Source organism: Vipera ursinii (genome assembly GCF_947247035.1).
Source record: "Vipera ursinii genome assembly, chromosome: 1".
Lineage (NCBI taxonomy): Eukaryota > Metazoa > Chordata > Lepidosauria > Squamata > Viperidae > Vipera > Vipera ursinii.
In genome coordinates, this window is record NC_139512.1 from 207,465,581 (window position 1) to 207,478,911 (window position 13,331).

The window sequence follows — 13,331 nt, forward strand, 5'->3', positions numbered from 1 at the left end:
AATCTGATTTCTGTGTTGACCATCTGGTGATGTCCATGTGTAGAGCCGTCTCTTGGGTTGTTGGAAAAGAGTGTTTGCTATGACCATCGTATTCTCTTGACAGAATTCTATCAGCCTGTGCCCTGCTTCATTTTGCACTCCAAGGCCAAACTTGCCTGTTATTCCAGTTATCTTTTGGCTTCCTACTTTAGCATTCCAATCCCCCATGATGATAAGAACATCAATTTTTGGTGTTAGTTCTATAAGGTGCTGTAGTGCTTCATAGAACTGGTCAATTTCATCCTCTTCAGCACTGGTGGTTGGGGCATAGACTTGGACTACTGTGATATTGAATGGTTTCCCTTGGATTCGAACTGAGATCATTCTGTCATTTTGAGGATTGTATCCCAGTATTGCTTTTCCTACTCTTTTATTGACTATGAAGGCTACTCCATTTCTTCTGAAGGATTCTTGCCCACAGTAGTATACCTGATGGTCATCTGAATTAAATTCACCCATTCCTGTCCATTTTAGTTCGCTGATACCTAAGATGTCAATGTTCAGTCTTGTCATCTCTTGTTTGACCACGTCCAGTTTTCCTTGATTCATGGATCTTACATTCCAGGTTCCTATGGAGAAAAAATCTTTACAGCATCGGACTTTCCTTTCACCACCAGACACATCCACAGCTGAGCGTCCTTTCGGCTTTGGCCCAGTCGCTTCATTCTTTCTGGCGCTACTAGTACTAGCCCTCTGCTCTTCCCCAGTAGCATATTGGACGCCTTCCGACCTGAGGGGCTCATCTTCCAGCGTCATATCGTTTTGCCTTTTGGTACTGTCCATAGGGTTTTCATGGCAAAGATACTGGAGTGGGTTGCCATTTCCTTCTCCAGTGGATCACGTTTTGTCAGAACTCTCTGCTATGACCTGTCCGTCTTGGGTGGCCCTGCACGGCATAGCTCATAGCTTCATTGAATTACGCAAGCCCCTTCGCCACGACAAGGCATTAATCCATGAAGGGGGTTTCCCTTCTATTCCCTTGTTAATAAAGATATTGAAGAGTACTGGGCCTAAGACGCATGACTATCTCCTTCAAGCACTTTGAAATCTCCAAGTGGATACCATTTTACAAAGGAATTATTGAGTCTGTCATTTGCACCTCTATAACTGTCTGGTTTGGAACTGCAATGAAACAAGACAGACATAGACTTCAAAGAATAATTAGAACAGCAGAAAAAACATGCTACCAGCCTGCCTTCCATTGAGGACCTGTATATGTCACAATCAAGAAAGAAGGCTGTAAAAATATCTACAGATCCCCTGTACATAAACTATTTCAACTTCTTCCCTCAAGATGATGCTTACACACCAGAACAACTAGACATAAGGACAGTTTTCTCCTCCAGGCCATCACTCTGCTTAACAACTAATTCCTACAACACTGTCAAACTACTTAGTAAAGCTGCATTACTATGATACGCCTCATCTTTCCTATTACCTTTCCTATTACCTATTACCTACATGGAAGGAAGTGTGTTCTAGATGGAAGTGTGTAGTGGGGTGCCCCAGGGCTCTGTTCTGGGCCCAGTGCTCTTCAACATCTTCATTAACGACTTGGATGAGGGGATAGATGGGGAACTCATCAAATTTGCAGATGACACCAAGCTGGCAGGAATAGCCAATACTCCAGAAGATAGGCTTAAGATACAGGAGGATCTGGACAGACTCAAACACTGGGCGCTATCTAACAAAATAAAATTCAGTGGTGAAAAAAGTAAGGTTCTACATTTAGGCAGGAAAAGTCAAATGCACATGTATAGTATAGGTCAGGGGTAGGCAACCTCGGCTCTTTTATGACTCACCGACTTCCAAAATTCCTCAGTCAGCATAGCTGTCTATGAGTCATAAAAGAGCCAAGGTTGCCTACCCCTGGTATAGGTGGTACCTTGCTCAATAGTAGTAACTGTGAGAGGGATCTCGGAGTCCTAGTAGACAATCACTTCAATATGAGCCAGCAGTGTGCTGCAGCTGCCAAAAAAGCCAACACAGTACTCAACTGCATTAACAGAGGGATAGAATCAAGATCAAGTGAAGAACTAATACCACTTTACAATGCTTTAGTAAGACCACACCTGGAATACTGCATTCCAGTTTTGGTCACCACAATGTAAAAAAGATGTTGAGACTCTAGAAAGGGTACAGAGAAGAGCAACAAAGATGATTGGGGGACTGGAGGCTAAAACATATAGGGAACGGTTGCTGGAATTGGGTATGTCTAGTTTAACGAAGAGAAGGGTGAGGGGTGACATGATAGCAGTGTTCCAATATCTCAGGGGCTGCCACAAAGAAGAGGGAGTCAAGCTATTCTCCAAAGCACCTGAAAGCAGGACAAGAAGCAACGGATGGAAACTAGTCAAGGAGAGAAGCAACCTAGAACTAAGGAGAAACTTTCTGACAGTTAGAACAATTAACCAGTGGAACAACCTGCCTCCAGAAGTGGTGAATGCACCAACACTGGAGGTTTTTAAGAAGAGACTGGACAGCCATTTGCCTGAAATGGTATAGGGTTTCCTGCCTGAGCAGGGGGTTGGACTAGATGACCTCCAAGGTCCCTTCCAACAAATTATTATTATTATTGTTGCTGCTATTATTATTATTATTATTATTATTATTATTATTATTATTAATTATTTGTCTAAAACTGTCGCTTGTATCTTACAGTTTATATTGTTTTTTAGTATCCTAGTATGATTTATGTTGTTTCCTTAGCTAGTATTCTATGACTATCACTAAGTGTTGCATCATGATTTATGATGAAGTGTTGTATTTTACAATTTATGATGAATGTATTTTCAGGTTGTTTATGATTATGATTATCACTTGATTTCTATTCTATTCTATTCCTATTCTATTCTATTCTATTCTATTCTATTCTATTCTATTCTATTCTATACTTAAAAATACATATACAATTTCTAAGGACTTTCCAGCATTTGTGGAAGAGACTAAGGAAATAAAGGATGTGGCCGTATGATATATTGCAGGATTGAATCAGGAAAAAGGGATATCATGAGAGAAAAGACAGAGTTCAATAGGAGATTTTTCAGAAACATTGAAGGTAGTGAAACTGGTTGAACAATGGTTACTGGAAGAGGATGTATTGGGAATGATAATGGCAAGGTTACGCAAAGTTTTGAAGGATATGTTTATACAGATTCTTTCTAGCTTCTGATCCTTTGAAATGTACCTATTTTTGGAACTGCAGGTTGCAATATGTGCAGTGCTTTTTTTGTAAAAGAAAAAGGTGCCGGAACTCACACATGTCATACAACCCGCCTTGTCTACCCTACAAGGTTCCATCCAAAAAAGGTGCCGGAACTCCGTTCTGAGCGTTCTGTGAGGAAAAAAAGCCCTGAATATGTGTATCTGAATTTAAGGAAGGAACCAGCTGATTTCTGCTGTTCAGCAGAACAAATTGTCCAAAAGAGAAGTAGCTTATCTACCCAGGAAAAATGGGGAAAAGATCAGAGAATAGTCCTACATTCAGTGAGGCTCACAGAGATCTTGACCAGTAGTTTTCACGATTTCGTATAGTATTAGGGGTAAGGATAAACTGGGTTTTTTTCCTAAGAGGGAAAACCCAATGCAACAACAAAAAAAATTGGCTCTCCTAATTTGAATTGTTTTCTTGGCTAGAATTTTAACCTCTACTTGTCTTTTATTTTATATTTTATATAGAACAAAGGTCTTTAATTTATTTTTCAATAGAATTCTTTATTGGCCAAGTGAGATTGGACACACAAGGAATTTGTCTCTGGTGCATAAGCTCTCAGTGTACATAACAAGCAACAAGTGATAAATCATGATCATAATCATAAAATATATTCACCATAAATGATAAGACGCAACACTCAATGATAGCCATAGGATACTAAATAAGTATTCAACATAAATCATACTAGTATACTAATTAAAACATTTTTTTAAAAATTGTAAGAAACAACAAAGTTATAGTCATAAGAATATAAGGAAATAGGTAATAAGAAAGATGAGAAGGATAATAGTAAGATAGCCCTACTAGTTGTTTTACAGTGTTGTGGGTCCTCAGTGGAAGGCAGGCTGGAAGCAATTGGTTTTTCATGCAATTCTAACTATCCGTTGAAGTCTGTGCCTTGTCTTGTTTGGTTGCAGTGCCAAACCAGACAGATATAGAGGTGCAGATGACAGAATCAGTAATTCCTTTGTAAAACTGTATCAGCAGCTCCTTGAGCAGTCTGAGTTTTTGGAGTTGGCGCAGGGAGAACATTCTTTGTTGTGCTTTTTTGATGACATTTTTTATGTTAGGTGTCCATTTTAAGTCTTGGGATATTACACAACCTAGAAACTCGAATGTCTCTACTATTGATACTGTATTGTCCAGTATTGTAAGAAGTGGTAGATTAGGAGGGCTTCTCCTAAAATCTACTATCATTTCTACAGTTTTGAGTGTGTTCGGTTCAAGATTGTTCTGGCCACACCACAAAGCTAGTTGTTCAATTTCCTGTCTGTATCCGGATTCATTGTTGTCTCGAATGAGACCAATCACTGTTGCATCATCTGCAAATTTCAGTTCTTTAACGGAGGGATCCTTTGAGATTCAGTTGTTGGTATAGAGCAGGGGTAGGCAACCTTGGCTCTTTTATGACTTGTGGACTTCAACTCCCAGAATTCCTGAGCCAGGCTGGCTCAGGAATTCTGGGAGTTGAAGTCCACGAGTCATAAAAGAGCCAAGGTTGCCTACCCCTGGTATAGAGAGAGCGAAGAGAAGTGGAGAGAACACACAGCCCTGGGTTGGGGGGGGGGCTGTGCTAACTGTACAGGTATCTGATTTGAATTTGCTTACCTTCACCTGCTGCTTCCTGTATATTAGAAAGCTTATGATCCACCTAGAAGTGTGGTCAGGCCCATTAAAAATGCATGCACATTTTAAAAAATTGTATTGTGAAAAAAGAGATACTTCCTTTTACAGTGGAATACTTTCTTTCAGCTACCCTGATTTTAGTTTCAATTTGTTGAATGATTTAGAACATAGTCTAAGGTATTTCTTTGCAATTTGTTCTTCTTCCTATAATGAAAAGGTAGGACTAAATGTCTTTTAAAACTGCTTATAGATTAGCTTTACAGTAATACAGATTTTCAAAATAAGCCAACTGGTCAGTCAAGATGGCAGCATTTGTAATGTATGTCTTCCAGACTCAGAATGGATTTTTCCAGATACAGCAGTTTAGATCATTCTTGTAGCAAAGTTAAAATTTCTTTGCTTTAAGAAATGTAGTTATTTATATTTACCTTTCTGCTCAGTGAGCATTCAGAATTATTGAAAATAATACGGAAGTTTAAATGCAACTAATATTAAAGCCAGTTAACAATTAAAAACCTGGAAAAAGAGACCCATCTTTATATATTTTTTTTCAATGCTGAACAAAAAAGCAATAATAAAGAATTTGAGAGATGGTGCCCCAGAGCTCGGGAGCCTTCCTTGCTTGATTTTGAGAGCAACATTTTCACCTGCAGATTCAGTTGTCCAGGTTTATAAAAGGAGAGACAGTTCCTTCCAACAATGGGGCCTAAGTCATTTAAATAAATAATAATAATGTTGGAAGGGACCTTGGAGGTCATCTAGTCCAACCCCCTGCTGAGGCAGGAACCCTATACCATTTCAAGGAAATGGCTGTCCAGCCTCTTCTTAAAAACTTCCAGTGTTGGAGCATTCACCACTTCTGGAGGCAGGTTGTTCCACTGGTTAATTGTTCTAACTGTCAGGAAGTTTCTCCTTAGTTCTAGGTTGCTTCTCTCCTAGAACTTAGGTTTTATAACTGCAGACTTTTCAGTACAGGCCATGGTGAAAATAACTTTTGGTCAGAAGTGGCCAATTTCTTTCCTAATTGATTGAGGGAGGGTAAATAAATGGAGGGTGACCTGTTGTTGCCACTACTTCAAAATAATTAAGACGGAGTTCTTATACTGAAGGTTATTTCTCTTATTAGTGTTTATCCAGGAAGGGAGAAACATACATTTCATTTACTCAAAAGGACTAGTTTGTTATAAACAGTTAAAGCTTATAACAAACACTCTGTGAACAAATAATATGGACAGAAATTGTGTCCAACCAAAGGTCTAGAAAATTATCCTTATTTACAGAACAATGGTTTAATTTTTCACAGAGGTCACCAGTCTATGTTTAGCATCTATTTTCCTGTGTCAGCTTCCTCTCTCTACTCTTTTAAATTGACTTTAATGCACTTAAATGCTTTACTTTTGCAAGGTATGACAAAGGCCTCATATGTTCCCTCCACTTGTTATCAGCCTTGCTACATTTTACACACACTAAATAGTCAAACTGTGCCACATTCAGTTTCACAGTAATAGGGCAAATATAAAATTCTGAGAGGCTGTGAGAAATGACACCTGACAATTCATAGAAAGATTAAATGACTAGCTTCACGCATCCATGATTTGCTCTATTCATAGTGTTGAAAAGTCTCTAGTGGTTAAGTTCATAAGTGATGCTAAGCTATGGATGAGGTTTATAAACCACGGTTGAATTTACACGGAGTGCTCAGATAAAACTGAACAAACCATGTTATAAATTATAATACTACAGGCAAACCAGTCATCAGCTAGTGATGTTGTAATGGAGCACAGGTTCACCAAGTAGTTGCTGCAATATAATGGAAAATAAAAAGTTGTTAAAGAGGACATGTCAAAGAGAAGATCACTTGTGCTCCTTTTTAAAAAGTTTCCTTCATATAGCCATCAGATGAATTGCAGTCTTATATACCTTATGCTAGAATCAATTTTTAATGAAGTTTTATTTAATAGGTCTCATGTCAAGATTAGTTTCTCTCATTTGCCAAGCATTAAAGGGCATTACTGAGTGAAGCACAGAAGGATAAACTACTGTAGTCAGTTTACTTCAGATTTACATCTCCTCTCAAATATGTTCTCTTCTAAATATATTGCATACGTTTTTTATAGTGTAATATATAGCAGTGGAGAGATGCGTAAATCCATCCAAACTAGCAGTTTGGGTTTAATGCCTCTGTTACAAGCTAACTATTGTAACCAACAGGTAATTCTTGTCTTATCACTTGGCTGATAAGGGAAGGAACAAGTCAACATCCTCTTATCTGAGTGACTTAGCTAAACAAATCATGTTTGCTTTGTTAGGCTGTTTTGGTAATTTGGAGAAACCAAGCAACTAGGGAATAGACTAATGATGTTCATAATAAACAAATTTTTATAACATGTTTATCATTCCATTTATTTATAGAGCTGTTCCTGGTCTATGAAAGACAAGCTTTTAAATTTGCAGTTGTGACTTCATATAAAGCGAATTCATTATGGTTTTTTATACTTTGTCATTTCTTTGATTTCCGTCTGAAGACATTAAAAACTGGACTCTAACATAAAAATCCTCCCTGTTTATTAGTATACATTATATGTTCATGCTGATTCTTGGCTATTTGCAGAGCTCTTAGTAGCAGTAGTAATTATTCCAGAATTCAATAAAAAAATAATTCACAGTATTTTTTTTCTTTGAATGAATTGTAGGCCCAAGGAAAATGGTCAATCTTACATTTAAATTCAGGAAAATGCAGTTGCTTTAAATGCACAACTTATGGCTGCCTCTCTGCAGAAGAAGCCTTTGATTTTAAAAAAATAAAAGGCCCACAGACAAAGGAGAACTTATAAAACCAACAGCTGGGACAAACAGGTGTAAAAGTTCAAAGAGGTTTCCCCCCTCCCCCCCTTCTCTATGGTAATATATGCCATCATCAGCCAGCATTGCTCCTCTACATAGATTCTACATAGATTAATGGGTCAATCTTTGTTCAAAATAATTAATGGTCACATCAAAACATGAAAAAGGACAAAGGAATATTAGAGTGTTTCAGTCTCTTTGGTCACCCCATAACAGACCTCAAAATCAATGTTTTGGAAAAGTGGGAGGTCAACAACACTTGTTGGGTGAGAAATACTGTACATCACAGGTTTTGAAGAAATCCCAGAAAGTCTCATCAAACACAACGGGTTTTTAACAAATTGCAATTGGCAATTGATAAATTACTTGTAATCTGTAATTACAAGCACAGGAAGTCCTCGACTTATGATCACAAAATTCCTGCTGCTAAGCGAGACAGTTAAGTGAATTTTGCCCCATTTTATGACCTTTCTTGCCACAGATGTTAAGTGAGTCACTGCAGTTGTTAAGTTAGTAACACGGTTGTTAAGTGAATCTGGCTTCCCCATTGACTTGTCAGAAGTTCACACAAGATGATTGCATGACCCTGGAACACTGCAACCATCATACGCATGAGCCAGTTGCTAAGGAAGTGCCTAAATTTTGGTGATGTGACCATGGGGATGCTGCAGCAGTCAGAAGGGTGAAAAATGATCATAAGTCACTTTTTTTCAGTGCCATTGTAACTTCGAACTGTCACTAAATCAACTGTTGTAAGTCGGGGACCACCTGTAGTCTGAATCTGTGTCACCTTCCCTTTTGTTACTTGGAAAAGATAAGTGTGAAAAATAAATAAATTTTTCAGGAAAAGGGACATCTGAAAATAATAATTAAAAAATCCCCTTTTCAGTCTTTCAGCTATTGAGAGACAAATACTTTGTTTAATATTAGTATTAAATCATTACCATTTGGTATTAAGATATAGAGAGCCAGTATGGTATAGTGGTTAAATCTTCAGGCTAGAAGCTGATAGTCCATCTTAGGCATGAGTCACTGGGGGGCCTTAGGCCAGTCATTCTCTTTCAGCCCTAGAAAGGAGACAAGGGCAAACCGTTTCTAAAAAAAAAACTTGCCAAAAACCCTGCAGTGACTTTTGTAGGCAGTCTCCATGAACTGGATAAGAACAGGAAAAACACAACCACTAATATTTAAATATTTTTATGGTCACTGGATAAAACATAGGCAATTCCCTGCAATAAACTTGTTAAATTCCAAATTAGATTAATAAAGCACAAGACCCTTCATATGATCAGCATGTGGCTTTTAATTCCTGACTGCTTTTGCTTTTCTCATGGTATGCATTGTAGCAGTACTGACAAGGGAATGCTTGGCTTCCAGAACGTATTCAAATATTTTGACAGAAGACATTTTAAATTAGAGACATAGACAGTAAGTAGAAATATTGATAAGACTGGTCAGATTTCTGGTATCACACATTGAATGTATGTGTTTCACTGTGAATAAGCTGTGTCATTTATAATTGGTTGGTGATGTATTTATGGCAATACATATCGCTGAGTTTAGCCAGAATAAACATGTACAGGATCAAGTTGCAATATTTGGTTAAAAAAATGGGGACATTGCAGGATTGTTGCAAAGTAGAAAATCATTTGAAGACTAAATATGCTCTTGTACTCCTAAAGGAAGAGTTATAGGAAGCCACAGAAATAGGTATTTTATAATTTTAGTAATTTCCATTTATATTTTATAAGAGCATTGCATTCTTTCCTTTAAAAATGGAAAGGAAGTGACATTTTTGTTTTAATATCCATGGTTCATTGTAATTCTAGAAAAAATTAGGAGTGAAGAATAGTTTCTTGAACAGTTGTGCTATCCTCTAGAACACAGGTCTGCAACCCGCGGCTCCGGAGCCGCATGCGGCTCTTTCAGCCGTCTCCTGCGGCTCCCAGTCCTCTGCCATGTGCCATGTGCAGTTGAAAAAAAAAAGTGGGACTAAAAAAGTTCAACCAATCAATTCAATATGCAGGGTAGGTGCATATCTCAACTTGGCTCCACTCTTCAGTCAAACTCTGTTCTGCGCATGCGCGCATGTACGCACATGTGCACACATTTTTTGCGGCTCCCAGTTTTTCCTTTTGTGAGGGAACCGGTTCCGAGTGGCCCTTTCATTGTTTCAGGTTGCTGACTCCTGCTCTAGAAGACTAGAATAAGAATATAATTTTATGAGACCGAAGTTAACAGTGGTTTAATAATGATTAATTAATAAAGTACTGTTGCTTAATAAGCTATTACACTAATCCATTTACTATGGTTTATAGTCAAAATAGATATGCCCCTCAAAAACTACTAAGGCAGAAATATCTATATTTATAATTAATATAAAATATGAACCTAATATTGCTCTTTAATGATGCTAGACTTTTGTGAACTTTACTCATTCTGTTTAAATTGTGTTAATTTTTTCTTAATTGACTCCTGTTTTAAAATCACAGGAACAGCAACATTTTGTCGTAGTGGTCAAGAATTCATTTGGATTCATGCACATGTACTGTAGAACTTTTAATGTTGCGTTTCATTCCTCCTTAGGCGTATAAAAATTCTTTACGTAGGCCTGTTGGATTCAGCATTCTTTGATATGCATTGTCCTAAATGTTTAGATATAATTTTAGATTTACACAATTTTAATTCTTGCCCATTTCTTTGTCCTTGTATCTTCATTCTCCAGACAGTTATGTTATATTTTAGTTCCTTTCCTGCATGTGTTAGAATAAAAGTCAGTAAACTTTTGAATATGGGTTAGAAATTCAGTTTGTAAAATGGTGCATAATGATATGCATTATGGTTATCTAAAGGCCTGTGCTCTCTATACGTTGCTAAATTGTAATTTCTCTTCCTTGATTTTTGGTCATATGGTGGAGACTGATAGAGGTTATAATCCAACATTATCAAGCCCAACAGAGATAAGAAAACAGATCTCCTGAGGTTTTTTGATTACAATCTTCATTCACAATGCCAATATCAGCTGGGAATTATGAGTACAAGAAACAAAATATGGAGGGTTAAACCTTTCACAATCTTATCTTAAAACTGATAGAACGATAGTGAAATCCATGATTTATGAATTAATGTATGAAGCATAGCTTAGTGTGATATGTAAACACAAGTAACTGTGTTCTAACAAACACTGGTTCTTTCCAGAAGAATGGACAACTCTTAAGGGATGAATCTGTTGAAATTATTTTCTTACTTAGGCAATAGGAACCATCATTTCTCTGAATCTAAGCCAACAAATAATACTTTAATCTAAAATAAGATGATTCCTTCTCCTATAGGATTAGCAGCCAGTTTGGTCTAAGGCACTAAGATAAAAATCAAGAGACCATGAGTTCTAGTCCCATTTTAGGCATGAAAGCCAAATGACTGATTTGGGCCAATCACTCTCTCTCAGCTCAATCCACTTCACTCGTAGGAAAAATAGGAGGAGGAAAGAGTATTAGGTATGTTTGCCTTGTTGAGTTATTTGCAAAAATATAGGGGGGATTTTTGCTGCCTGGATATGATAAGCCTAATGACAAAGCCAGAATTATACTGCCTAAACAGGTATCTTACCTTAATAATTATAGAAGAGGCATCTTGTTTTTAGAGAATAAGCTGCTTTAATGGATAAACACATCTGATCTATATTCTCTTATTAAACATCTTTTCCCATTCTTCAGTTTTATTTTGGTCTGAAGTTCAAATTACATTCCTTTTGTTTAGTGTCTTTTAAGAAGCTTTTGTTGTGAGAGGATCCAAAAGATTATGAAAAGGGGGCGTATTTGCTCCTTCCAGATCAGGCTAGCTGTATACGTGCTACAGTTTTGTGATTATGTGGAAAAACTCTTCCTTTAAACTGAAATATGAATCAAAAGGGAGACCTCAAAAACAAGGGAAGGTCTTCTTTATTCTACCTCAGGATGCTCTGATCTGAGGAGAAACTGCAGATTTAGGAACACCAGGGAAGAATATTATCACAAAACTTTAGATAAATATGCTGGGGGAGAGGATAGAGATATTTTGACGAATTTGGATTGAACTGTGCAGCATTTGAGATGAGCAGAGAATGCATGGCCTTGTTGATGTTTAATGAAATACGAGTTCAGCATCCCCAACCAGTATGGCAAATGATGAAGTATGCTGGAAACATAGTTCAGTAACGTTGGCAGGTCCACAGGTTCCCTGCTTCTACTGCATGTGCCCGCATCAATATTTGCCTTATGAATATGCAAATAGCTGCAAACATTATTGTGCAACATGCCAATAAATCTGCCATAGTTTTATTTCAAAAGAAATCCAAACTGCTCCAGAGAGCTGCTTTGTGACTGGAAAATTGGGGGGAATACTTTAGTAATGTGTTTGAAAATTGTTAAGAATCTCCTGGAAAGTTATCTTGCAGCTTTCCTAAAAAAAGTATAATGAAACCTTGCCGAAGTTGTGGCATGGACAAAGGAAGCTTGTTTTGATAAAATTTTAGGGAGCTTGATGCCTGGCAGTAGTGTTCTAATTAGCATATGCAAATTCAGAAGAGTTTGCTGAAAGCGAACATCAAATTGAATTTTGAAATAATAGCAAGCTTGATTTGATTCTTTTAGTAAACACAATGTGAATTGGAATTCTATATGGAGAATAAACTGCCACAGATTCATGATCTGAGACTTCAGAAGTCACGTCAGTGAGATAGGAGTAACTTGCAGCAAGAAAGAAAAACTAGACAACATTTACTCAGACCCTTTTTATTAGATAAATATAATCCATAAAGTACCTTTGCTTGATATTTTCATTCCTTCTGCATTTGTTAGTCAGACTGATCACTTTTCATCCCACAGCTTGCATTTTCTGTCTGTCATATAGTGAAACTTCAATACATATAGTACCCTTTTCATGTTTAAAAACTGATCTCTTTAAGTCTGGATTCTCACTGTTTTGAACATGCTTTTGATTGAAGATGAAAGAAAGTTTGGCTGGTAGAGTTAATTATACATAGGATTGCCTCACCCAGGCCATATTTGACAAGCTTGTGAAAGGCAGCCTTGGCTGAGGACACTGGAGAGCTATGTACAAAGATTAACCGTATTAAATGTCATTTTTCAATAAGTATGAGGCAGACAAAGGGTGGGAAAAAAATTAAACCTATTTGTAACCACGCACAGCGGAGACATAATCTATGGATATGGGAGAAGGCTAAAGGTTCATGTAATGATCTAACCAATCTGAACATCCACAGAGTAGGGAGGGCAGGGGAGGAGGAATTTTTGCAATACCAAATGAAGCAACCAGCACTTTTTCATTTGACGGTCAGTACCATAAGGAGGTTAACAAAGCAAAGGAGAAAAGAAGAATGTCTCTGAGAACAAACCAGTCCTCAGTTGCAATTCTGAACCACAAAAATGTTACTCTGGTTAATTTTTGTAAAAGGCAGTCTTCTAAAAATATGTGTATGTTGCAAGATAATGAGCGTTGGAGGCAAGGAGCTCTTGTGAGAAATAACGATGCATTTCCAAAAGAGAAAAACATTTTCTCCAGGGACTTGCCAGGAACACTGGACAGCAGTGACAGACAGGTGAGTGTA

The 13,331-nt window shown here is 37.4% G+C and overlaps 1 protein-coding gene across 1 annotated transcript in view; it reads left to right on the plus strand.

Annotated features, from left to right (window-relative positions):
* Nucleotides 1-13,100: 13,100 nt before the first annotated feature.
* The window catches only part of ATP7B (ATPase copper transporting beta), a gene marked incomplete at its 5' end in the record, with an annotated part of 44,737 nt that continues 44,506 nt past the window's right edge, over nt 13,101-13,331 (plus strand). Inside the window, one exon of the mRNA XM_083371044.1 lies at nt 13,101-13,322. Within this exon, the coding sequence (XP_083227170.1) occupies nt 13,101-13,322 (222 nt within the window). The remainder of the gene's footprint in view (nt 13,323-13,331) is intronic.